At 38.4% G+C, this 24,976-nt stretch overlaps 1 protein-coding gene across 2 annotated transcripts; it reads left to right on the top strand.

Annotated features, from left to right (window-relative positions):
- The first annotated feature begins 253 nt into the window (after positions 1-253).
- LOC107806838 (enolase) lies at positions 254-5,130 on the top strand. 2 transcript variants are annotated; one of them, XM_016631090.2, is made up of 17 exons: positions 255-419; positions 545-608; positions 1,561-1,625; positions 1,709-1,756; positions 1,942-2,028; positions 2,121-2,201; positions 2,521-2,622; positions 2,699-2,779; positions 2,992-3,066; positions 3,146-3,208; positions 3,309-3,386; positions 3,793-3,987; positions 4,154-4,204; positions 4,291-4,379; positions 4,479-4,530; positions 4,625-4,681; positions 4,800-5,130. In XM_016631090.2, exons 1-17 carry the CDS (start codon positions 354-356, stop codon positions 4,878-4,880), a joined length of 1,335 nt encoding a protein of 444 aa, XP_016486576.1. In that variant the 5' UTR covers positions 255-353; the 3' UTR covers positions 4,881-5,130. The 2 variants fall into 2 exon arrangements, with proteins under 2 accessions (XP_075104494.1, XP_016486576.1); XM_075248393.1 differs by lacking the exon at positions 1,709-1,756 and having other exon boundaries at positions 254-419; positions 1,561-1,644; positions 1,925-2,028.
- Positions 5,131-24,976: the final 19,846 nt, after the last annotated feature.

The following is a 24,976-nucleotide window of genomic DNA, read 5'->3' as shown; positions in this document are numbered from 1 at the left end:
AAATTGAAACATTATAATATTAGAATCATCAAACTTGAAAAAAATAGAAAGGCTAAAAACATGACCTTTAAGCTAGGTTCCACATTTTCCATACTCAATTGTAGTACAACTTAACCTATATTAAATTATTATTGTAATGAAATGAAAAATCATAAAAATAAAAAGATTAATTCCAATTTTTCACCATCCATCGAACGGCTCTAATTCACTCAGGTTTTCTCCACACAAGTATAAATACATGGGATATATGGCTTCTCAGAAACTCAAACGACTCTTTTTACGCAGCTCTCTTTGAACCTTTCTTTCTTCAATCTCTTCTTCAGTAAGCAGATCCGAATTCCGAAGCTCATATTATGGCAACTATCAAATCCCTTAAGGCCCGTCAGATCTTCGATAGCCGTGGTAATCCTACGGTTGAGGTTCGTTCTCTCTCCACTTCATCCCTTTTCAATGCTTCCCAATTCCCATGCATGCTAAAAGTTTCTATTGACAAAATGGTTAGGATAATTGATTTTTATGCTTGGGTATATATATATGTGTGTAGGTTGATGTCCATTTGTCAAATGGTGTTTGGGCTAGAGCTGCTGTTCCTAGTGGTGCATCCACTGGTAAGGATAACACTCTGTTTCATGCATTGTTCTCTTTAGCTGTGATATTGGGTTAACAGTAAATTTTTGTAATGATGGTGATGTTCGGGCCTACTTTCATGTATCTCGACTATTCCACTAATTACCTACACATGTACCGGATAACTCTGACCTCAAAGGCTTAGGCAGATGAGAAGAATCATCTGATTCTTTTTTTGCCTTTGCTGGGATTATATTTTAACTTAGACCTCATGATTGGGTTAGAGAATTTTCAACCCATTGATTTTAGTATTTTGGATAAAAATGGGTATGAATAGAGCGGAATGGATGTAGAGAATTTATATAGCTAGCTAACCCCAACTAGTTTGTAATTGAGGTGTAGTTTATTGATTGAAATTGATTATGTTATTCTTGTCATTGAAATGAGATTTTCTTACTTGCTAGAAGATTTTGTGGAACTCTTTCTTTCACAACTCCACTGATTTTACCTTTTTTGTTATGATTGTTTGTTTGGATATGCTGATGATTAGTAAGTTACTGGGTCTTCTTTAGTGGGTGCATTGTGCTAGTAGCATTACTTTAACTGATGCATCTCTAGAGTTAAACCATCCCTCGTGTAAAAAATGAATTGCAAGGCAATTATCATAACAAGGTACCCAGTGGTATAGTCGAGATTTCTGAAAGTAGGCCCGGACACCACCATTATCGAGAAGAAAAAAAAAAAGGAATTGCATGACCAAATGTATTTCCAGCAACTTAATTTTGTGACCATCATTGTTCTTGCATCTTTCTAAGATGGGTGAATGATAAATCCTCTTGAGCGACATTGATCCTAGAACCACATTAGGTCCCTTTGGGTGGGAGTACAAATTTTGCTTACCTCATTTCTGCGTTAACCAGTGTTTAATTTATTGACATTGTCTCTTCTTCTTCTTTGAATTTCTTAAATTCAATCTTTTACTTCATTTAATAGGAATCTATGAGGCCCTCGAGTTGAGAGATGGAGGGTCTGACTACCTGGGAAAGGGTGTTTCAAAGGTAGGTATTACATTGCAAAGTGCCTGTATTGTGATTGTGTGGTTACCTGCCGATTACTCATTTGCCATGTTATGTTCTTGTAGGCTGTTAACAATGTCAACTCAATTATTGCTCCATCTCTCGTTGGCAAGGTTTGTTTTCTCCACTATTTACTTCCTTTGGCAACGTTTGTTTTCTCCACTATTTACTTCCTTTGTGTATGGAGTATCTTTTGTGTAAAACATTGTTGCTGGTTCATTGCTTAGGTGAAGGGAAAACTTTGGAGCTATATTGTACGGATAACGTATTTGATATGCAAGTTATTATTATTCTGCAGGACCCAACAGACCAGACTGGTATTGATAACTTCATGGTTCATCAGCTTGATGGAACTCAAAATGAGTGGGGTTGGTGCAAGCAGAAGGTATTCGAGAGAATATGATCTAAGCATTAACTTCACTTGCTATTTCCAAAAGGTCTCCAATCACCAATTTACCTGCATTTACTTTTTTCCAGCTCGGCGCAAATGCCATCCTTGCTGTGTCACTTGCAGTGTGCAAAGCTGGTGCTGCTGTCAAGAACATTCCGCTTTATAAGGTACATATTGCCTAATGAAGTTCATGGATTCTAATGCTCATTGTTCCTGTAATCAACATCTTAAGTCTGCAAATGGAGCCTCAATAAGCAAGATTGAGATCCCAAGGACCTCCATTTCCCTATCCAACATGGGACTAACCTCTATATTTTAAATTTGTCATTCTCGTTTACATGGATAAGTACTTCAGTTGAAGTTCATTTTAACTGATAAGATCTCTAGCTCACTATGTTTCTCCTGGATAGTGCAATTAGGGGTTTACTTGCGATTGGATTCATCTCTGATCATGAGTTACGTACGATTTGAACTACCTATTTGCAGCATATTGCTGACCTAGCCGGTAACAAGAAGTTGGTATTGCCTGTTCCTGCTTTCAATGTGATCAATGGTGGATCCCATGCTGGAAACAAACTTGCTATGCAGGCATGTTATATTTCTGTGTTGATAATGTAGTTAAGTCTTTTTAGGTAATAAGATTCTCATTTGTATTTATCTGCAGGAATTTATGATTCTTCCAGTTGGAGCTTCTAGTTTCAAGGAGGCTATGAAGATGGGTTGTGAAGTGTATCATCATTTGAAGGTTTGACACAGTTGTCCGGCTTCTATTACCTTCATAAATTTTTTTTATCAAACAGCCCATTGACAATATGTGCAACGTATCATGAAAGATGGTGATATTTTCTTTTATTGATTAGCTCTATTCAGGCTTGCAATGGAGTATTAACATTGTCCCAAAAAGTTCCTTATCCTCATTGATCTGGATCTTTCTGTAAACAAACTTCTATTTTATAGGCTGTGATTAAGAAAAAGTATGGACAAGATGCCACTAATGTTGGTGATGAGGGTGGTTTCGCTCCTAATATCCAGGTGAATATAATCGTATGCTGGTTACAACAATTTGTTGAATGTTTACCTTCTTTCACATATTATTGTTTATAAAATTCAGGAGAACAAGGAGGGCCTTGAATTGCTCAAGACAGCCATTGATAAAGCAGGTTATACTGGAAAAGTGAGTTCTCAATTCCTTCTTGAGCCCCCAACCGACCCAGCCCTCCCCCTCCTCCTCTTCCTCCTCCTCCTCCTCCTCCTTGTTTTTTTTTTTAATTTAGGTTGTAATTGGCATGGATGTTGCCGCATCTGAATTCTATGGAAAGGACAAAACTTATGATCTGAACTTCAAAGAAGAGGTAAGTTCTTGCCGGCAAGGCCCTAAAACTGAATGGAACTGGAAAATTTGTGTTGCATCCTTTTCAATATTATGTCTAGGATTTTATCTCTATGAAAGAACTCTGACCTGGTTTTTCTACAATATCATTTATGAGTAAAGCTACATTATTTTCGAATATCTATGTGCAAAAATGAACATGTTAAACCTAACCTTTTTTGGTGAAAAAATGGCTTATACATAATACTCTCATTGTGCATTCATAAAAATATTATCAGCTTTAGTCAGTGCTATCCACTAACTGGGAATGAATAACTAATGGATATGCAAAGGACGAGATAGAAGAGACTTTACTTTGTTTATGGAGGTAATTTAGAGTAAATTCTCAACTTGAATTGACATTTGCTCCTTTTTTTTCATCTTCGCAGAACAATAATGGCTCACAAAAGATCTCAGGTGACCAGCTCAAAGATTTGTACAAGTCATTCGTGTCTGAGTACCCTATTGTTTCAATTGAAGATCCATTTGACCAAGATGACTGGGAAACCTACGCTAAGCTCACTGCTGAGATTGGGGAGAAAGTACAGATCGTGGGAGATGACCTCCTTGTTACCAATCCTAAGGTAAGATTGAAGTGTCTAAAAGCAACTTGATGCTTCCTTGTTTAGAGCTGTGTGCTTTGAGCTTCCATTGAAAAGGAAATATATAGTGCACTTCTTTCTTGTGCCTGTTGAGCTATTTTCCATATGCCTTCTAAGACTTAGATATTTGTTCATTATGTATGTGCAGAGGGTTGCTAAGGCAATCGAGGGGAAGACTTGCAATGCGCTTCTTCTTAAGGTATCATTGAATCATCTATGTCAGCGTTGTTGTCAACGTTTCGTCTTTGACTTGGGGATTATACTGCATCCTCATTTCATGTACAGGTTAACCAAATTGGAAGTGTGACTGAGAGTATTGAAGCTGTAAAAATGTCTAAGCGGGCTGGTTGGGGGGTGATGACCAGTCACCGCAGGTGAGAAGATTATCATTCTCTGAAATGGGCTTAGAAACTTAATTAAACATGCTTGTTATATATATGAAACTTGTTAATGAACTTATGTTATTTGCTCAGTGGAGAGACAGAGGATACCTTCATCGCTGATCTTGCTGTGGGTTTATCAACTGTAAGTTTGTTAACAAAACATTCTAAGATTGTTTTGTCTGTATTTTAATTTGTTACTCCTTGGTATTAATTATTATTATCCTGGGAATTTCCAGGGACAAATCAAGACTGGAGCTCCCTGCAGGTCAGAGCGTCTCGCAAAGTATAACCAGGTAGTAATTATCCCATTAGCTATTTCCCTCCACCAAATTGCATTCATGGAGTTGTACAACACTTCTTTCCGTATATTCTTTGCACCAGCAGTTCTGATTTTTGATTCTTTTCACACAGCTTTTGAGAATTGAAGAGGAACTTGGGTCAGATGCCATTTATGCTGGAGCAAGCTTCCGTGTACCTGTTGAGCCCTACTAAACTTGATCTGGTATTGTGAGATGTAGTCTCTCTTTGGCTTAATAAATCGCCATGCATATGAGTTATCTTAGATGGTCTATGACCAGCTTTTTTCAACAGTTGTTTGTTCTGAGGTTTAACAGTGCTGAACTCATGAGAAACAGTTCCTATGGGCTATGAGCATGTTTCATTTTTTGGCTGCTGGTTTTGTAACGGGGAATACAGATCATAGTAATTCTTAAATTGATGTTTTCATAGTTTTGGTGTTGCATACCTTCAGATCTCTAGTGTTATAACTCTCTTTAGCAGATCAATCAAGAAACAAGCTCAGGCCACGTAAAATTTTATCTGGCATCTAGCTTCTCAAATGAGGGTTGGTTTCTCTAAAAGAACAAACGATCTACACACTTACATTGCTTCTCTGCATGCCCCTCGTTAATGCACATTTCGGGTGCAGTCTCAGGACTATCCAGATTCATCAGTTAGGACTTGGGAAGTTACATTGATGACTAGTATCAAGGAATCACTGTTTGAAATCTGCCTGGGGAGAATGGTCCTTCTAATTTCAGTGTTAAAGAGTTTAGACCTGTGTTCAAATTTTTGGCTAATATTACTGCTAGTCATTTTTTTTGTCTGTTACCATATAGCATCCATTCACAAGCGTTTTTTTTATCAGCATTTTGAGGTAAAAATGCTTAATATGCTGTTAGTAATAAAAGGAGAGTGCTGCTGATAGGTAGGATGCCAAGAGTGTTGCTCCCATTGTAATCACACTTTGTTGCATTAATGATAGATATGTTAAAACAATTGTTATAGGAAATCAAAATAAAGAATTTGTAAAACACAAGAAATATTGAGTATTATGAAAGTGGTGGCGGAGGTAGGAATTTTACTATGAAGATTCAAAAAGATGTTCGTCCAGTTTACGGATTCAATAATTTATACATATACATAGATTTTTACCTATATACAAAGTCAATTTTTCAGCCAAGGAGAATTAGTTGCCCCCCCCCCCCCCCCCCCCGTGGTTGTATCACTGTTAAATAGTGAAACCGGAAGTAAAATCTTTAAAGTTGTTTTTGTAATAATTTACTAGTGAGAGGGATTATTTGGTTCAAATTTTAACCAAAAAAACCAAACCAACTTCACTGGTTCTTTTTTGATTTTGTCGATTTTTTTCGTAACTCATGAAAGACAAATTCAATCCACTAATACTTTTCCGCAGAAAGAAATTCAATCTTTAGTGCTATGGACGCAATATTTTATAAGTCAATACATGTGTGTGCGCGCGTGTTTAGCAAAAATTGAGCAAATAGACAGTTTTATGATCTATTAAAATTATTAGATGAGAAATTTTTTTCGTAATACATAATAATTGTTCCGTTTTTTAATTTAACAGCACACTTACATTCATATATACTTCCAAGTTTCAAACTAAAATTGAATCAAGTAAAATGAATAAACAGATGACTCCCAATAGCTTTTCAATATAGAACGCAAGACATAATATGAAAAATAAGCAATGATATGCTTTGGTTTTTTTTTAAGAATAGTCAATAAGACATCTTAAATTAGAAAAGGATATATGAGTCTGATAAATTCCTAACTTGTTCAATAAATGAACGAACAAAGAGACTTAGTTTTTAAACACACTTGACAAGAGAGAGATTATACATGATAAAATCAAGCATTTTAAAAAACAAAAATAGATCTTCTATAGTATTTCATATTTACTTCTACATCCCAAACAAGAATCATGAATGTATCTAGGAGAGTCTGTTATAGAATCAACCTCTCTCTATTTCCAAACTAACCAAACAGCCACTCAATAATAGCTACATCCCACGCCCAGCTAGAGTCCTCTCCCTCCTCCCCCCAACTCCCCCCCACCCCCCACCCGAATACCACCGGAACTCGCTGCCACTCCGAATGGTGTCTCCCAGACTGAAATGGAGGAAGACAACCCCCAAAAGAACTCCTTCAAGGATATCCTATTGGAAAACAAAACTTGGTTTTTTCCACCTCCTATGGGATACACTCATCTCCAACACAATGCCCCAATTTTGAATTGAACGCATGGAATATCCCAATTCTACTCTCCAATGAGGACAAAACCAGATTATACCAGCCATGAAAATACTCATTAATTATCAAACTCTTTGGGGAAAAAAATCCTCACCAGCTACTGAAAGCAAAACTCGTCCATCTATGGAAACCAACTGAACCACTCATACTCATTGATCTAGGATGGAACTTCTTCATAGTTAAATTAAACACTGAAGAAAGCATGAGCAAAGTCTTAAGCGGGGGACCATGGTTTGTAGCTGGTCACTTCCTATCAATCTGTCAATGGGAACCCAATTTTGTTCCGGCGAAATCAAAGCTATCAATAACCGCAGTATGGATAAGGTTACCATAATTACCAACTGAATTTTATGACAGATCCATTTTGGAACAAGTAGGAAACAGGATAGGCAAACTACTGAAAAATGATACATGTACCTCATCTATGCTACGAGGCAGATACGCAAGAATTTGTATCCAAGTCCCAGTAAAAACATCAGTCACCACAAAAGTCACCATTGGCCGCTACAACCAACCAATTGTATATGAAGGGGAGGGAATATTATGCAAGGGATGTGAGAGAATTGACCACACACTAAGGAGCTGTGAGTTTGCGATCATACCCGCCCCAACAAATAACAGTCTATGTCTAGCAATGGCTCCACTAGTGTGCCCAATGCAAAGGACCCAATATCTCAATGGAGCACAATTCCCTTCTCAAAGAACAGGCGCATCCACCTCAAAGGAGAGCGACCACAAAGGAACAACTAGGGGAAAATATCAGAGAAAATCAACATCCAGGTAAAGAGGTTCAATGTGTCACGCCCCGAACTCAGGGAGCGCGCCCGACGCTCAACCGAGTGAACCCGGTCAAGCAAACATGTTAGATACTTTCTACCCAAACTCACTTATGAATACAGAGAATACATATTTCGTTAATTAGACAATAAGGAGACCATGTATACAATACCAATTCATTACCATTAGTTACTTCATTTTAAAGTCTCAAATTACACACATTTTCATGGTCTGAAGTGGAACAAGTAATTCAAACACAACATAACTTATTTGACTTTCCCAGCACTAATATACAACCCACACTTTGTCTACGGAGCCTCTAATAGATACAGAAGAGTACTATGATAATGTCGGCAACAAGGCCCCGGCTATACCTCAAACACAATACACAAGGAACAAAAGATACATGACCCCGAAATGAAGTGGGGCTCACCAAGTCAGCTGGGAATAGGGTGTACCGCAATCACTTATCAATGTCTCCTGCTATGGAATCACCTGCATCCATTGAAGATGCAGCGCCCCCGGCAAAAGGGACGTTAGTATATATGGAATAGTACTAGTATCAGTGGAAGCCACAAATAATATCAAACCTCAAATTAGGATCAAGACAGTGTTCAAATAAATTTCCATATCTTAAGTTAGGAGATTTTTAGTACAAATATGCCACCGTTCACAATATAAATACTATCGTACTTTTAGTACGGAGTCCGATCACGACCTGATCGGCTAGGCCATCTCATTCGAGACATCAACCAAAATCACAATTTCAATTATAATTTTCAGTACAATCACCACCATGTGTGGGGCATGACGTCCGATCACGACCTGATCGGCTAGGCTGTCTCATTCAAGACATCATCCTTTTATACCAATCATCTCGTTTCATACTTCTTTCACATCTTTTCATTCCATTGGCACTAGTGGCCACAATTATAAAATCATTCTTGGCACGTCGGCCGTAATTAGTATTCCATGCTCACTATTTTCACTTTCAAACATCATCATCATCATCAACAACATGGCATTACAAATCAAGGTTTTTAGTACACATGTGAGCAATTAAGAGTCATAGGCACATAGAGATATTTTACAAATTTTGGCATAATAGCCTTCGTTGGAGTCGAAACATTATTAATGCATAACCCATACTTTGAGTACATTCTCATATGATAGCATAATATGATAATAGCATTTGGTATACATATTAAACAAATATCCTCCAACACAAACTTATTCGGAATAGTATAATGAACTACTCGGGACTTACATAAATTACATGAATATCATGGGATTCAATTCTAAGAGAGGAGTTTAGCCAACATACCTCGATTTGAGCTTTCCTTAAATTACTACAACATTTCAAAAATCCTAGCAATCCCATTCTATTTTGAGACATAACAAAATTGAACACAAATTAGGAGGATATTCATGGTTTCAACTCATTTGAGCATTTTATCAAACACTGGATGTGCAAATTTGGTTACAAGGTTCTTCTACAAGATTTCCTTCATTCCACAACCCAATCTTTACTTATTTGAGCTCAACAATCTTCCCACAAAACTTATTGGTACAATCATGTATAATTACTACTCTTACACCCAAGAATTATACTCTCAATCACCCATCTTTTACCCCCCCAAACTCGAAATTGAAGAATTGGGGGAAGAAATTCTTACCTCTTTGAAGCCCTAGCAAGATCCTTGTGAAATCTTCAACCCTTGAGTAAGAATTGATGAACAAATGACTAGGTCTTATCTTTCTCTCTCTAAGATACTCTCACCTCTCTCTAAAAATATCAGATAAAACCCTTTAAAATGACACCAAAAGGCTATTTATTAAAATGGGGTCGGGTTACAAAAATCAGAAAAATGAAGCTCCGAAACACAATTTGCGATTGCAAAGTGACCGCAGAATAGGTATGCAGTCCGCAAACCGGCCGCACAATTTGGTGCCCCTGAACTGGAAAATACGGGTTGGGTCTGCGGAGGTTCTGCGGCCCGCAGACCTGTTCTGCAGTCGCATAATGCACCGCAGACCTCCCTCTAAACTTGCCCCATAACTGCTTCACTCTGCGGCCATTCTGCGGCCGCATAGTGGGCCGCAAAGATGTCTTTTTCTGCCAAATTTTTTTTCCTTTACTCCCAAGTGCATTGTTCAACCCAAAAAGTTTGAGTCGCGGCGAGCAAGTTTGCTGCGAATAATTTTTACAATCCTCAAATACGTAAGCCTACTTCGGCACCACGAAATCTTAAATTCCTTTGCGAAATTTTAAGGGGCCTTACACAATGCCTCCTAAGGTACGTTCTTAGACCCAAAATATAACACCACCAAGTGTACCGGCAGCACTATCCCAAAAGGGAAAGACCCGAATAGCCACTTGGGCTCTCATGGGAGTCCAGTGGAGCACAAAAAAAATGATATGGGCCCTAAATTAGGACACCAAAGAGGAGGCCTAAATCTTACAAGAGATATGGGCAATACACATCCACTCCCACAAAAGATACCTCTCTTAGAAAGGAAAAGGGAATGGACCCCACACCAAATACTAACTTTGTTCCCCCCCAAATCTAGATGTGGCCCACAGTCTAAAAGCATCTCTTTCTTGGAAAAGGAAGCTCTGACTTCCAAGGTCCAATCAAAAGTGGGCTAGCTTTTTTCTATAATGTTGCAACCCAACTATGCATCAATACCACACGCAATCCTCTATGGCAACTCCTTCGATTATGCCTCACCCAGTAAAGGTAATCGAGTGCCTGCTCAAAATCAGTTAACCCCTTTGATCAGTGAGGTGACGCTGGTTTCTCCAAGATTAAGCAAAGATCACAAATCTCCACCACGAAACCCAATAATCACGAAATGGGTTATATTCATAGTGCAGAGAGGGTTTTAATTCCCTCAAACATAACCGACAGAGAAACCAAAGAGAACACCACCAATAGAGAATCAAAGCACCCACACCCAATACCAAGACACCACACCCCTCATGATATCCTCTGTATCATTGCCACCGGAGCACAAGCCGGAATCGTAGCTAGAAATGGCGCTACAGGGACAATCCCAAACATTGCAAATGATGAAAGAGTCAGCCCCAATATCAATCAATATCCAAAATCCATGCTACTTAGCGCACTTAGCTCCACCAGGGCCTGGCCAATTTTGGCCACCAACTGTGGATGTCAACTCTTTTACAGGCCCAATACACGGGGACCCAACAACCCTTATCAATGGAAGAGATCAACAGCCTAATGGACCAATTATACCACACCATGCCCTTCTTCCCAATGATGATTCTAGAAGCTCTGATTCCCTCCCTTGCATTCACATTGTGGCTACCAGTGGAACAGTCAATACCCCCACAACCAAATCCAATGTCACCACCGAAACAACTGAACAAGGGAACCAACCAAACCCTAAATTACCTCAGAGAGTCCAATATAGACCTGGAGAAAATACAGGAAAAATTAAGAGTCCCAAAGTCAAAAGTGCTACTCATGTAAGAGACTCATGAGATAAAGTTTAAAGAGTAGTACGGAGAAATGCTTATTGATCTATGCCCCAGAAAGCTCATAAACTGCAAGCTAGGTCTCCGAGTGCCCTCATCTTCAAACTCATGGAACTCAACAGTAACCATAAACCCTCTGGTGGGACTAGTGAAAGCAATCCTTGTGGGAAATGGGAAAGGAATCAAGAGGAAAGCCCCATCTCATAACTCGTTATTGATGAACTTCATGATTTGGAATGCGAAGGAAGACAACAATGCTGAGTTTCGCAGACATTATGCTTCGATAGTCATATTTCACAATCATGCTATACTTATTATGTTGGAGACAAGGATGGCTGACTACAAGCAACCTACTGCTGAGATGCAATTCTCAACTCAATTCCAGACCCCTACAGTAGGTCAATCTGGGGTATTGTTAGTCATGTGGAAAGATGATCTGGTGAAGCTGGAGGAAGTATACATCACACCACAGGGAATCCATGTAATGATCAAGGTAACTCCATTCACCTATAAGTGGCTATTTTTTGCAATTTATGCTAGTAACCTTTTAACTGATAGGAATAGGCTCTGGGACTATCTAGAAGACATGGCCTCTGTTTATAAGGGTAGTTGGCTTGTAGGAAGTGATTTAAATGAAGTTCTAAAAGCCAGAGATAAATTTGGGAGAAATAACATAAACAATAATAGAAAGAACAATTTTGAAACTGTTTGAACTAGTGTAGGCTTGTGGGCCTAGGATTTAAGGGGTCGAAAAACACTTGGACTAACAAGAGGTATACTAGAATATAGGACCTCATTCTTGAGAGACTATGATAACAACACGATAGGGAGAACTACTAAAAGAAATCAAGAAACGTACGAAAGCTAAAAGAAAATAAAGAAACAAAAAAAAAAGACAAAAATTAAAGATAGATTGAATTCAAAAAAGAGTTTCTTGAATTCATGAAGTCTATTCTTGAAGTTGAATCCTAATAGCAACAATTAGCTAATGAATAACTAATCGACTTTGATAGAGAATTAAAAACAAGAGATAGATTGTGAAAACCGACCCTTTAGAATAACAAGAACAACAATAAGCCTAAAATTATAAGTGATCTAAGATTTCGAAGAATTCATCTTACCACCTTAAGTTTAATCTTGAAGGTTGAAGAATAAATCCAAGAGTAGCAATACACAAGAGTGCAAGAAAAATCTCACAATTTTTATTGATCATAATAATCTAAGTCTAAAAATAATTAAGACACCCCTTTATATAAGTAATAGGGGGTCACAAAATTAAATCCAAAAAAGCAAAGAAATAAAGTCCTAAACTACTTTGGATAGCAAGTCCAACTACCTTAGGAAAAGGAAAATACTAGTAAACAAAAACCAAGTCAATCTTGGAAAGTAACTCCAAGAATCTTAGGAAAAGAAAAACATAACCTTAACTACATAGAAAAACAATAAATCTAGTACCAAAATATATGAAAATAAGTAAAACCATTCTAGGATAGGATCTTGAAAGTCCCAGTCTGTAACGACCCGACCGGTCGTTTTGAGATCTAGTGCATCGTTCGCCAGTTTGAGGCTTTGAGTAGCTTTAGTTCATGTGTTATGACTTGTACGTATGGTCGGAATTTAATTTCGGGAAGTTCGGAGTTGGTTTGGAAAGAAAATTCTAAATTCGAAAACTTTAAGTTGGAAGAGTTGACCAAAGTTTGACTTTTGAGCAAACGACCTCGGAATCGAGATTTGAAGGTTCCAATAGGTTCGCATGATGATTTCGGATTTGGACGTATGTTCGGGTCGAGTAGCGGGTGGCCCGGGAGTATTTCGGCGCTTTATTATGGAAGATTGACATTTTTAAGGTTTAAGAATTTTCTAAGTTTGGTTTGCAATGGATTTAGAGGTTATCGGTGTCCATTTGGGATTCTGAACTTGGGAATAGTTTCGTATGGTGATTTGGTCTTAGGAGCATGTCCAGATAATGATTTGGAAGTCCGTAGGTCATTCGGCGTCAATTAGCGAAAGTTGGGAACTTGATAATTTTGGGAAAGTTTGACCGGGAGTTGACTTTTTGATTTCGGGGTCAGAATACAATTCTAGAAATTGAAATAGGTCTTTTATGTCAATTATGACTTGTGTACAAAATTTAAGGTCAATCGGACTTGATTTGATAGGTTTCGGCATCGAATGTAGAAGTTAGAAATTTTTAGTTTCATTAGGCTTGAATTGGGGCATGATTCGTGTTTTTCGAGTTGTTTGATGTGAATTGAAGTTTTGACTAAGTTCGTATGACGTTTTAGGACTTGTTGGTACATTCAGACGGGGTCCCGAGTGGCTCGGGTGTGTTTCGGGGTAAGTTTTGAGCGAGTCTAGCCATTTCGGCACTCTGATGTTGTTCTCGAACTTTGGAAGTGTTGGGACACATTTTGAAATGCTGAGGCAAAGAAAAAGTGCGGACCGCAGAGGAATTGTGCGGGCCGCAAAATTCCTCTCGCGACCGCAAAATTGAGATCATGCATATTCGATGGTCCGACTTCAGAAGCTAATATCTTTTAATCTACAAAGCATTTGGAGATGATTCAAAAACGAAAGTTATAGCCCTTTGCGTCTAGTTTTAAAAAATTAAATTAATCATAATTTGGACATTTGTAGAGAAAGTTATTGTCAATTTACTGAAGCCTAGTAGTGCAGAGGCGACTGAAGTGTGGCCGCACAATTTAGATTGCGGCCGCAAAACCTGGAATGTGCGGACCGCACAAATATTGTCCGGTCAGCACAATGAGGATCAGATTTTGTACTATATGAACAAGGGTTTCATCTCATTTTTCATTTTTGGACTTTGGGAGATCGGTTTGTGGCGATTTTTCGCGGGATTTTCAAGCAATTCATCGGGGTAAGTGATTCTAACTCGGATTTGGTTAATATACATGAATATATCATTATTTTCATCATTTAATTAGTATTTTGAGATGAAAATTTGGGAAAAATCGTAAAAATTTCATAAAAATGAATTTTTGGGATTTGAATGTCGATTCGGAGTCGAATTTGAGTGAAACTAGTATGGTTGGACTCGTAATCAAATGAGTTGTTGGATTTTATGAGTTTCATGGGATTCTGAGACGTGGGCTCCACTGCCAACTTTTCGAGCGAAGTTGAAATTATTTAAATTCATTAGTTGTGGGTATTAGACCACATATTGATTGGTTTGCACATTGTTTGCATAGTTTTGGATCGACAAGCATCGGTTTGAGGTGTTAGAGTGGCGTTGGAGCCGGCTATGGAACTTCGGAGCGAGGTAAGTATCTTGTCTAACCTTGTAAGAGGGAATTTAACCCATATGTGATTTAAATTAATATTTGCTGCTAATTGTGGGGGCTACGTACGCACGAGGTGACGAGAGTCCGTACGTAGCTACTAATTATGCTTATGCTCGGGTTGTTTAGGACCCAAATCATGAATTGCTTGTAATGTTTGCATCCTTTGTTAATTGAAGTACCTGGATCATACTGGAAATTTGTTAGATGAATTAGTAAAAGACCAAAATTTCACGTACTTGAATTTTTGTGCGAGTTAATCTACCGTTAATGGAAATTGTACATCCTTACGTGTTAACCTTGTGATAGTTTCTCATTCCGGAGGTTCATAAAGTGTCTGCCTTTCTTGTGGAGTGGCCGAACGCCTTCAAAAGAATCGTGTGTTACCGCTAGTAGTTCGAATATTCACAAGATAAACCTTCCACTGAAGCCCGGTATGTTATGGTATTTCTTATTTATTTGGTATTGACACTTGGCATTTCTTTAAGATATTAATGTAGAATACAAGATCGAAAAATTTAAGTTTTAAAAGAAATAATTGGAAGAATATAAACCTTATAGACTTACCCCACTATTGTTGTGCACTTCATATCTGCTTACGCTTTTATTATTGTGCTTTATTGGACCTTTAGTAAGTGTCGATGTCGACCTCTCGTCACTATTTCTTCGAGGTTAAACTTGATACTTACTGGGTACGCGTTGATTTACGTACTCATGCTACACTTGCTGCACTTTTTGTGCAGGTACATATATGTTCGATGGTCTTTTGGGCGCAGAGGTACGACTACTGCAGGAACTTTATTGTGGGATGTATTTCCTATAACAAACTGTATCCTGCAGAGTCTCCATCAGAGTCACTTATATCCTTATGTCTTATTTTCATTCTGAACAGATGTTGCATTGTTGTTATACTTCCTAGAAAAATATTCATGTACTTGTGAAACCGGATTTTGGGGGTTCTTTCAGATTGTTTATTATTGTGGTTCGTGTAGATACCTTCATTTACTCTGTAAATTCTATTTTATACTATTTAATTAACAAAATATTTTGATTTTAAATTTCTAAAATGGAGCAATTAAATTGGTAAATCACCGTTGGCTTGCCTGACGGCGGCGTTAGGCGCCATCACGACCTATAGTGGATTTTGGGTCGTGACAGCTTGGTATCAGAGTGTTAGGTTCACTTAGGTTTCACGAGTCATGAGAAAGTCTAGTAGAGTCATGCGGATTGGTACAGAGACGTCTGTACTTATCTTCGGGAGGCTACAGGGCTGTTAGGAGCACTTCCCTTATTGATTCCTTTATCGTGCGGTTTGATTCCATTGAGGCTTATGCCTCTATTTTCTTCCTACTCAATCTTATGCGACGTGAAGTGCTTGTTGTCAATTAGATATCGAGTAGTGTTATTGATACTGCAGACGTAATGCAGGATATTTTTCCCTGCATGTTCGGGCAGACTATTATCGTCGTCTTGCGGAAGAGTGTTCTTTCATTTCAGTTCAGTATCCGTACTTCCTATGGTTTTGAGGCTATGCATGTATTGCTATATTGTTCATGAGTTGTTATCGCACTGTGTTGGTGTAATGGTAGAGTGCTTATATGTGGATCGCGATAGTGAATGGCTCGGAAGGAGGATTTCTCAGTGCATGATTTAGAGGTTCAATATTTAATTCCAGCAAAGGAAAGGCATTTGGACTATAAATGTTCAGGTTTGGGTTGATGGAGTAACGAGACTTGGTATTCCGAGTGTGATGGAATTTTCATTGTGATACAGTGTCATCGTCCTTGTTTGAACACATTACGGTTCGCCGGTGTTATGATCTTCTTTGATTTTGCCTTCGAAGCAGGGTGTTGTGAAATGGTGCTTGAGAGGCGGTTGTCAGAAATAGCGGTGTGCAGTGGTTCAGGATCGAATGGTGATTCCAATGTTGATGGCTTGAGAAAGGTGATATTCTAGGAGACTTAGAATTTGTGGTAATTTGTTAGTTCATGTGCTACAGAGATGGATTTTGATTTGAACATTTGGGTAACGAAGAATGAGGAAGGACATGGGGAGGTGTCTTGCGGTGGTTAATTTACTAGCAAGTCAAGTACGAGAAGCGGAAGTCGAGAAGTTGCTTAAGGGAGATGGTTTGACCGAAGTGGGAGAGGTAGAGTAGCGTATGGATTTTGTGGTAGGATATCTACGTACCTTCAGAAAGTGTAAAACAGTTTGGGAATCGTGATGGAAGGTGACTTGATATATGTATTTTACTTGGAATAATGGTTACCGTATGGAGAAAGAGTGAATATGGCAGAAAAGAGTTTGCTTGGAATGAAAAGGGGTGTGAAGATTTGACTATCGTCTCAGATGCGATATGACTTAAGTTTGGATGATATTGTTGAACTCTTAGTTGATGTTAATGAGGAAGGAACAGACTTATACAACGTCGTTGAAAGAGGTCGGATATGAGATCGTGGTTGATGATTCAGAATGTTCATGAAGAGATTTAACAAAAACACTTCAAGAAATTTGGCGGGTTAACGTTGTGAGATCATGGTAATTGAGAAGGAGGAATCATTGCGGGCTCTACATTATGTGATGGTAGCTTAAAGCTAAGTCGGGGAGCTCCACCGTCTATGATTTGATCGCGTGGTTGTTTGCTTGTGCTGGTTCTGGTTATCGGTGTATTGGTGAACTATTCATGACCAAGAAAAGAAAACATCGGGAGTACTTCGAGCACGGAACTTGATAAATGTGTGCCAAACTTCGTCTTATTAATTCGGGTGCAGGTTTTGGGAAGACTCAAAGTTTATGCTTCTTGTGGGTGTAATGTACAAGGAAAATAATTCAGCCGGTTTCTTCTTTGAGAGGGTATTCATGTGCTAACAGAGAAATGTAGTTTGGTTATATTCGAGACCGGGTCAGAGTGGTTGACTCTTAATAATGGTCCAGTGAGTTCAGGAATTTAAGTCTAGTACCTAAGGATTTCGGGTCCGTTGTGTGGTTAAGGATTGAGTTTTTGCAGGGTATTGTGAACGGGACTTGGAGTGTTTTATGTTATCATCGGGTATGCGGTGCAGTATTGGAGAAAAGGAAGAAATAACTTCGGATTTGCGGGAGGTCTTGCAGAATAGGTATACCAGTTGGAAATGCCATTGTGCGCATGAGAAAGGTATGAGATGAGTTATGAGTATTGAGATGAAGTGGTCTCGTGATGCGGGTCACTCGGTATGGGTGAGGATTTAGTTCGTATGTTTGAATAGAGCTATTATTACTTCTGAGGCAAGTCTAGAGTAAATTGGAATGAGTTGGGTCGGTTAGTAATGGTTGAATCAGCAAGATTGTGGCAATGATCAGTTCCTTCAGCGTGTGGAGTTATACATGTGGGTTGTAGTTGTACGTGCGAGCTCGGCAGCTACCAAAACTTTATTGATTTGGGAGGTATTTGATTTAAATGGCCTTTTGTATAAATGGAATCCGGAAGAGTCATGGCGGTTTAGATCACGACTTGAGGTTTGTATTTTCTACAATCTGGGAATTCAGTTGCGTGTTGCATTGGTTCTTCTGAAATGAGCTAAGTGAAAGGTTTCTAGCCTATGAAGTGTTTATTCTACTAGTGATTGAGGAGTTATGATGAATTCTTGTACAACGGCATAATAGGTGCAGTGAGCGTCATGGGAATTTGAAAGTTAAGGATCAAGGTGGTGGTTCGGTGTTGACGAGAATGTCACCAGCTCAGATGAGCAGGGGAGAATTCAGATGTTTGGAGTAAGCTGGCATTTTCTTTAGTGTCACCTGCGAACGACATTCTATGTAAGAGGCTTGCGGATTGATTTGCAGATTCTTGAATTGCCTTATAGAATTAGAATGGTTGGTGGTATGGATGTGTAGACTTTTCTACCTGAGTGAAACCTCGTGGGAGCGTACCCCACAGGGATATTTGTATAAGTGTGACATGCTAGTCACCTGATTGTTAAAGATTGAAACCAAGTATGGAGATTTTTGGGTACTATCGTCAATGTGGGAGTTTGTTCCGGATTGGGACGGCTGCTCGTGTGAGTCATGAATAGGGCCATTGTGGATCTTTAAAAGGTTATTAGCCCAGTATGATATGATTAGAATCGGTTTGAGGTCCGTTAGTGGGTCTAATATGAATGTGTGATCTATGTAAGGTCAGGCATGTTCATTCGTCATAACATTGCTTACGAAGGAGTCATCGGGCATTGGATGTTATTTTCGTTGTCAGCTATTCCGTGTAACCTATATTGTGACATGTGGGTTGTGATATGGCTTGATTATTCGCACATGTATGAGGTCTCGTGTAGCTTACAGTGTTATATGAGCAGGATAACTCTCGATTCAGGTCATTTATCGCACCTTAGTTGTGCTTGAGTTTCGTAGCGTGTGGCGATATTCGCCTCCCCAGTATTTGTCTTATGCACCGAACATGCTTGTGGTCGATATTCGGGTATTTCGTAAGTATAAGCGTTACGGATTGATGTGTCTGTTTTCTTCTTGATTGTTATGTGCGGATTGGGTGGCACGCTGCCACAGGTATGTTGTTTGGATCGGGTTGCACGCCGCAACGGTATTATGTGTGGATCGGGTTGCATGCCGTAACAGCAAGATGTTAAGTACGATTCCCTATATCTATTCTTGTGCATTTTGTTTCTCATTTTATGAGAAATGTTCATAAAATCTTTTCGGTTGTTGTATTAGCTACGTGGGCTAGGTAGTTCTTTTCTAGAGTTCTTTTTTCCTTATATATCATATTCGAGTTGTGGCTTATTGGCACATTGATAGCGTCATATGAGATTTTGGTCAGTGTTTGAGATGGCTTATTGCCTGAGCAGCTTGTACTGAGTGAGACGAGGTTATGGGACCTGGGATCAGTGCGATCAAAATTATGTAGGGGATGTTAAAGAACAAATATCGTGATTCAGTTCAGAATAAAGTAATGGTTCCTGTCAGTAGGAGAGACTTATAGGATTTGTTGATTCGGCAGGTGGTTATGAGTTTCTACATGTCTAGTCCATCGTGGCAGCATTGGTGGATTGGAACCGGGCTTATAAGTGTTATGAGGTATGCTTCGGGCGCCGGGTCAGTGATGTTTCAGTTGTTGTGCTTGGAAAAGGTTGCCTTGGGCAAACGAGTTATGCGGTGTATTTTGTGATGTCAGCCTGGGTGCATGATTATGTGTAGATTCAGCATGTGGAGATCTGCACTGTGTTCGTATGTTAGAATCATATCTTGTAAAGAAATTCAGAAGTTGGAATTTGGTTCTAAAGCTTGTTAGCTAAGGTTATATGGAGGATTTTTGGTCTGGCTCGAGCTAATGTGTTCAACTAGATTGTGGTAGCACGGGTAAGTGCACGAGGTGTTAAACAGTGATTTTGGACAACTCCGGAGCAGTCCTTATCATGTTCGAGGACGAACGTATGTTTAAGTGGGAGAGAATGTAACGACCCGAACGGTCATTTTGAGCTCTAGCGTGTCGTTCGACGGTTTGAGCCCTTGAGTAGCTTCACTTCAAGTGTTATGACTTGTACGTGTGGTCGAAATTTAATTTCGGGAAGTTTGGAGTTGGTTTGGAAAGAAAATTCTAAATAAGCTTTAAGTTGGAAGAGTTGACCAAAGTTTGACTTTTGAGTAAACGACCTCGGAATCAAGATTTGAAGGTTCCAATAGGTTCATATAATGATTTCGGGCTTGGGCGTATGTTCGGGTCGAGTAGCGGGTGGCCCGAGAGTATTTCGGCGCTTATTATGGAAGGTTGGCATTTTGAAGGTTTAAGAATTTCCTAAGTTTGGTTTGCAATGAATTTAGAGGTTATCGGTGTCTGTTTGGGATTCCGAGCCTGAGAATAGTTATGTATGGTGATTTTGGTCTTAGGAGCGTGTCCGGATGTTGATTTGAAAGTCCGTAGGTCGTTCGGCTTCAATTGGCGAAAGTTGGAAACTTGATGATTTTTGAGAAGTTTGACCAGGAGTGGACTTTTTGATATCGGGCTCGAAATCTGATTTTGGAAATTGAAATAGGTCTGAAATGTCAATTATGACTTATGTGCAAAATATGAGGTCAATCGGACTTGATTTGATAGGTTTCGGCATCGAATATAGAAGTTGGAATTTCTTAGTTTCATTATGCTTGAATTAGAGCATGATTCGTGTTTTTCACATTGTTTGATGTGAATTGAAGTTTTGACTAAGTTCGTATGACATTTTAGGACTTGTTGGTACATTCAGACGGGGTCCCGAGTGGCTCATGTGTGTTTCGGGGTGAGTTTTGATCGAGTCTAGCCATTTCGGCACTCTAATGTTGTTCTGGAACTTTGGAAGTGCGGGAGCACATTTTGGAGTGCTGAGGCAAAGAAAAAGTGCGGACCACAGAGGAAAAGTGTAGACCGCAGAGGAATTGTGCGGACCGCAGAATTGAGATTCTGCAGATTCGATAGTCCGATTTCGGAAGCTTATATCTTTTAATCTACAAAGATTTTGAAGATGATTCAAAAGCGAAAGTTGTAGCCCTTTGAGTCTAATTTTCAGAAAGGTAAACTAATCATAATTTGGAGATTTGTAGAGAAAGTTATGGTCAAGTTACTAAAGCTTGGTAGTGCAAAGACGACTGAAGTGTGGCCGCACAATTTGGATTGCGGCCGCAAACCCTGGAATGTGCGGACCGCACAAAAATTGTTCGGTCATCACAATGAGGATCAGATTTTGTACTATATGAACAAGGTTTTCATCTCATTTTTCATTTTTGGACTTTTGGGAGATCGGTTTGTGGCGATTGTTCGCGGGATTTTCAAGAAATTCACCGGGGTAAGTGATTCTAACTCGCATTTGGTTAATATACATGAATATATTATTATTTTCATCATTTAATTAGTATTTTGAGATGGAAATTTGGGTAAAATCGTAAAAATTTCATAAAAATGAATTTTTGGGATTTGAATGTCGATTCAGAGTCGAATTTGAGTGAAACTAGTATGGTTGGACTCGTAATCGAATGTGTTTGTCAAATTTTGTGAGTTTCGTGGGATTCCGAGACGTGGGCCCACTAGCAACTTCTCGAGCGAAGTTGGAAATTATTTAAATTGATTAGTTATGGGTATTAGAACACATATTAATTGGTTAGTACATTGTTTGCATAGTTTTGGATCGACAAGCATCGATTTGAGGTATTAGAATGGTGTTGGAGCCGACTATGGAACTTCGGAGCGAGGTATGTCTCTTGTCTAACCTTTTAAGAGGGAATTTACCCCATAGGTGATTTAAATTAATATTTGCTGGTAATTGTGGGAGCTATGTACGCACGAGGTGACGAGAGTCCGTGCGCAGCTACTAGTTATGTTTATGTCCGGGTAGTTTATGACCCAAATCATGAATTGCTTGTAATGTTTGCATCCTTTGTTAATTTAAGTACCTGAATTATAATGGCAATTTATTAAAGGAATTAGTAAAAGACCGAAATTTCACGTACTTGAATTTTTGTGCGAGTTAATCTATCATTAATAGAAATTGTACATCCTTACATGTTAACCTCGTGATAGTTTCTCATTCCGGAGGTTCATAAAGTGTCCTCCTTTATTGTGAAACGGGCCGAATGCCTCGGCGGTATAGATGCATCTATGGATCATGCCGCACATCCCTCAGCAGTGTACACGTTATTCTGGATCGGGCCGAACGACCTCGACAGAATCGTGCGTTACCGCTAGTAGTTCGAATATTCACAAGATAAACCTTTCGCTGAAGCCCGACATTTTATGGTATTTATTATTTATTTAGTATTGACACTTGGCATTTTTCTGAGATATTGATGTAGAATACAAGATCGAGAAATTTAAGTTTTAAAAGAAATAATTGGAAGAATATAAACCTTACATATTTACCCCTCTATTGATGTGCACTTCATATATGCTTACGCTTTTATTATAGTGCTTTATTGGACCTTTAGTAAGTGTTGATGTCGACCTCTCGTCACTACTTTTTCGAGGTTAGACTTGATACTTACTGGGTACGCGTTGATTTACGTACTCATGCTACACCTGCTGCACTTTTTGTGCAAGTACATATATGTGTGATGGTCTTTTAGGCGTAGAGGCGCGGCTATTGCGGGGACTTTATTGTGGGTTGTATTTTGTGTAACAAACTGCAGCCTGTAGAGTCTCCATCAGAGTCATTTATATCTTCTTGTCTTATTTTTATTCTGGACAGATATTGCATTGTTGCTATACTTCCTAGAAAAATACTCATGTACTTGTGACACCGGGTTTTGAGGGTTATTTCAGATTGTTTATTATTGTGGTTCGTGCAGATACCTTTATTTACTCTGTAAATTCTATAACACCTAGATAACTCATATCCTTTATCCTTGAGCTCTTCCTCCCAACTAACAACTTTTTGTTCGCTCCTGAAGTCCAGTGACATTGTTTTACAACTTTTTAGTTTGAGATCTTATTAAAGGCCCTCTTTGAGATTCCAAAGCTTCATCATTGTCCTTGAATAGAGTTGAGCTTCCTAGGATGCTATCATTCCCCTCTTCTTAAAGAACATTTGTCCTCGAATTTTGACCTTGCAAGAAAAAGAAGACAGCACTAGTAAAGGGCATCCACTAATCTGAAAAAATGATTGGAATAAAACAAGATAGTGACAATGTGTCCACTTAACCCAATTAAGCCTTATAGGTGTAAATACTCCCTTATAAAAAATATGGACATCATCATCCCAATAAAATTTATTCCTACTTAGATTAGTTCAATAAAAACCTCTCTCGGATGCACTATGCAATGAAACATTCAATTCGAACTCGTCAATAAGGTAGTCCAAAAATATGCATGACAAAGAAATGATAAAAGATTGACCACTCATCCATTTAATACAAGTATTTCTACCACATATATCAAATAAGATACTTTTAGGATATATCCAAGTATCTACAATTACAAATCCCTTGGATTCTTCTACGTGTAAGCTATTCAAAGAGGCACATAAATTCTCAAGAAGGTCAGAAGAACCCATAAATTCCAAAATAAAATGTTTAATATATTCAAGCTCATGATTATAAGTTTACCCAACAATATTTGCGACATCAATGAATTCTAAATAATTGCTCAAATTATCACAAAAAGAGTCATAGATAGGTTCATGAAAGAGTACTTGATCACAAGCGTCACAATAATCATGCATATCCTCTTTACTAGTAGCAAACACTTTAACAAGCTCACAATCAACATGACTTGAAGAATAACTCCTCATCACACAACAAAAATCATATTCTACCAATATATCACGTGAAAGCTCACTAGACACTTGAATGAGAGAAGAAGAAATATTTAAATCATTCGCAAGCCTCTTCTCATAAATTTCATGCCTTTTTCTACTAAGTTGGAATTCATAATCATCTATGTCATACTCAATTTTAAAAGGAAGAAAATTACTCTTGCACTTGAACTTAGATATTACAGTTAATGACTTAATATGCACCAAAATATCATCATCAACAAAAATAATAAAGTCACCAATATAAGAAATAAGAGTATACATCACTACCTCCAAAAACACCTTAGGTGTTCTAAAAAGCCCAAGAATTCGAATAAACCAATTATACATGCCATACTTGCACTTATTTACCAATAAAACATCATCACCTTGTATTCTTTTATGCAATGGTTTTAACTTAATAATGGATTTAGGGTACTCCATGTCATAAACCTGAAAAAAGAATCAAAATAGTAAAAAGGTTTAATAACAAAAAATTTAACTAACCTTTTATCTTCCACCATCCAACAAGAATTGATTTTGCTAAATTCATGTTGGAATCTAATTAGATCCTTTGCCACAATCTCTTACGCCTCACATCCCCTTTTAAAAGGTCTTTCAACAAGTGGATGCATAAAATCACAAGAACTAAAACAAGAAAGAGTTAATACGTTAGAAAGCAAAGAAAATCTTTTCTTGTACACTCTATATGGCTTTTATCAAAAGACTAACTTTTTTCTCACTCTTAGCCTCCTTTCTCTCACCAAGGTTTTCTCCCTTTTCTTCACTCAAACCTTCTCTCTCTCTCTCTCTCTCTCTCTCTCTCTCTCTCTCTCTCTCTCTCTCTCTCTCTCTCTGCCTCACGGCCTTTTTCTATCTCGTGGCCTTCTCTCTTTTCTTTTCTCTCTCATAGTTTTTCATATTCTCTTTAACAATCTTTTCATCTTCACAAATTTGTGAGGGAGTCAAAGGCCCAAAAATGAGTTTCTTCCCGTTAAACTCAAAAGAGTATCTAATCTTTTTTCATGCTATATGAAACTCTTTTATAGATATATTATGGCTTCCCAACAAGATATGATAATTATTCATGGGAATAAAATCATACCAGATCACATCCTCATACCTTCCAATAAAGAATGACAATAACACTCTTTTCTCTACCTTTACTCCTTTCAACATGTATGGTTCAATATGCTCCACAAGGTAAGTTCA

This window comes from Nicotiana tabacum, chromosome 24 (assembly GCF_000715075.1).
Source record: "Nicotiana tabacum cultivar K326 chromosome 24, ASM71507v2, whole genome shotgun sequence".
NCBI lineage: Eukaryota > Viridiplantae > Streptophyta > Magnoliopsida > Solanales > Solanaceae > Nicotiana > Nicotiana tabacum.
The sequence above is the reverse complement of the archived record's forward strand: the minus strand, read 5'-3'. Positions and strand labels throughout refer to the sequence as shown.

Bases quoted from the DNA above. Each gene is read 5' to 3' on its own strand.
- LOC107806838 (XM_016631090.2), top strand. From the start codon at position 354: ATGGCAACTATCAAATCCCTTAAGGCCCGTCAGATCTTCGATAGCCGT. The intron at 609-1,560 runs GTAAGGATAACA...TTCATTTAATAG, and splicing joins TCCTAGTGGTGCATCCACTG to GAATCTATGAGGCCCTCGAG. The intron at 2,623-2,698 runs GCATGTTATATT...ATTTATCTGCAG, and splicing joins GAAACAAACTTGCTATGCAG to GAATTTATGATTCTTCCAGT.